The following is a 1,973-nucleotide window of genomic DNA, read 5'->3' as shown; positions in this document are numbered from 1 at the left end:
TTGCCCCCCCGCAGAGGCCCCCCCCGCGCTCCTTCAGCCCCTTTCCCAACGCTGAAAAACACCATGAGAAGGACAGCAAAGATGAATCCTACGAAGACATTTTCACCGCAGAACCGGAGACATCTAAAACGGGATACAGAGACACAGAGACACTTCCAGGTAGATACAGAGACACAGAGACACTTCCAGGTAGATACAGAGACACAGAGACACTTCCAGGTAAAGACAGAGACACTTCCAGGTAGATACAGAGACACAGAGACACTTCCAGGTAGATACAGAGACACTTCCAGGTAGATACAGAGACACGGAGACACTTCCAGGTAGATACAGAGACACAGAGACAATTCCAGGTAGATACAGAGACACAGAGACAATTCCAGGTAGATACAGAGACACAGAGACACTTCCAGGTAGATACAGAGACACAGAGACAATTCCAGGTAGATACAGAGACACAGAGACACTTCCAGGTAAGTACAGGGACACAGAGACACTGTGTATGTGTATAGTCTGCAACCAGGGCTGTCCTCTGACAAGGACGTCCTTGTCAGAGGACAGCCCTGTCCCCAAAAGTTTTTAACCTCCGAGCATGGAGACTTCTCACCGTTCTTTTACTAAAGGAGAATGTTTCTGTCCTCGTCCTCAGGCGTGCAGGAGACGACGGACCGGAGTGACGCGTCCCCAACCGAAGGCCTCGTGCTGAACCCCAGGACAGACGCCCGGTCGGGGGGGGCGGCTGCTGTCCCAGAGAAGAGCTTCTACAGCGAGTTGGTGGTGGTGTCCCTCCTGCTGGCGGCCTGCGTCTGTGCCCTGGTCCTCGGTGGAGTCCACGTGTGGCGCCAACGCAAAACGGGACTCAAAAAGACTCCCCTGGTCGGGCCGGGGGACGGCGGCAACACCAACCAATCGCTGGAGAGCGTCCCGTCTCTGAGCAGCCCCGAGGACGCCGGGCCCGAGGTGAAGGTGGAGTAAGGACTCGGATCGTAATCCTACGCTGAGCGCGTGATTGGCCGCCGAGGACATGTCCTGGTCTGGGGGGACATTGTTCCAGTTTCTATTGCTCTTATTAACATGGGAACTACAAACATGGCCGATAAAGCGACAAAACTCGGAAAAAAAGTCACCTTTTTAATCTGTTGCCTTGTCTGATACTTGATGCTCCATCTCTCCACCTCATCCTCCTCTTTTTTAAATTTATTTATTTTTTTGCTTTTGTTTTGTTGGCAATGGCAGTATGTGGGTGTGGTTAGGGTTTAAAAAAGAAAAGGAAACTTTGTCTGTTTTAATAATAATATCTTGGAGTTCTTTTCTCAAAATATTTTGACTTTTTTCCCACGTTGTCCTCGGGTCACATTTCACATTTCAGTTTGTTTTCATCACAGAAAATGGGTCTTTCAAAATAAGAACGGAAAAGGTTGACATCAGAAATATTGGTTGAAATCTTGTGATTTTTCTCTTAAAACATTTCCAAATTTTTCTCAAAAAATTTTGAAATTTTTTCTTAAAACATTTCAAAAGAAATTCGCAAAATATTTTGACTTTTTTTTAAAAACATTTCAAAAAACATTCTCAAAATATTTTGACTTTTTTAAAAAAAAAAATCAAAAAAAATTCAACAAATATTTTGACTTTTTTTTAAAAACATTTCAAAACACATTCTCAAAATATTTTGACTTTTTTTCTTAAAATATGTAGAATTTTTTTTTCAAAATGTGTCAACCTTTTTTCTCTTATTATTTAGTAATGTGCTGTTTTACTTTGGAGAGATAATCATAACAAAAACAAACGCTTTTATGACATTTTCTCAGAAAATAATTTCTCCTGAAATGAAGTCAGAGAAGATTTAATTTAATCTGATTTAATGTGACGAGAAGTGGTTCAAATCTCTGTGGATAGAGAGAGAGGTGGGGGGGGAGAGAGAGAGAGAGATATAGAGAGAGATATAGAGAGAGAGAGGGAGAGAGAGAGAG

The 1,973-nt window shown here is 43.3% G+C and overlaps 1 protein-coding gene across 1 annotated transcript in view; it reads left to right on the top strand.

The window, feature by feature from the left end:
• The window catches only part of LOC117939802 (semaphorin-4G-like), a gene marked incomplete at its 5' end in the record, with an annotated part of 2,111 nt that extends 1,068 nt beyond the window's left edge, over positions 1 to 1,043 (top strand). Inside the window, 2 exons of the mRNA XM_034865246.1 lie at positions 1 to 159; positions 650 to 1,043. Of these exons, the coding sequence (XP_034721137.1) occupies positions 1 to 159; positions 650 to 975 (485 nt within the window). The remainder of the gene's footprint in view (positions 160 to 649) is intronic.
• Between the last annotated feature and the right edge of the window lie 930 nt (positions 1,044 to 1,973).

This window comes from Etheostoma cragini, unplaced genomic scaffold (genome assembly GCF_013103735.1).
Source record: "Etheostoma cragini isolate CJK2018 unplaced genomic scaffold, CSU_Ecrag_1.0 ScbMSFa_1147, whole genome shotgun sequence".
Classification (NCBI taxonomy): Eukaryota; Metazoa; Chordata; class Actinopteri; order Perciformes; family Percidae; genus Etheostoma; species Etheostoma cragini.
This window is presented reverse-complemented; position numbering and strand designations above follow the sequence as displayed.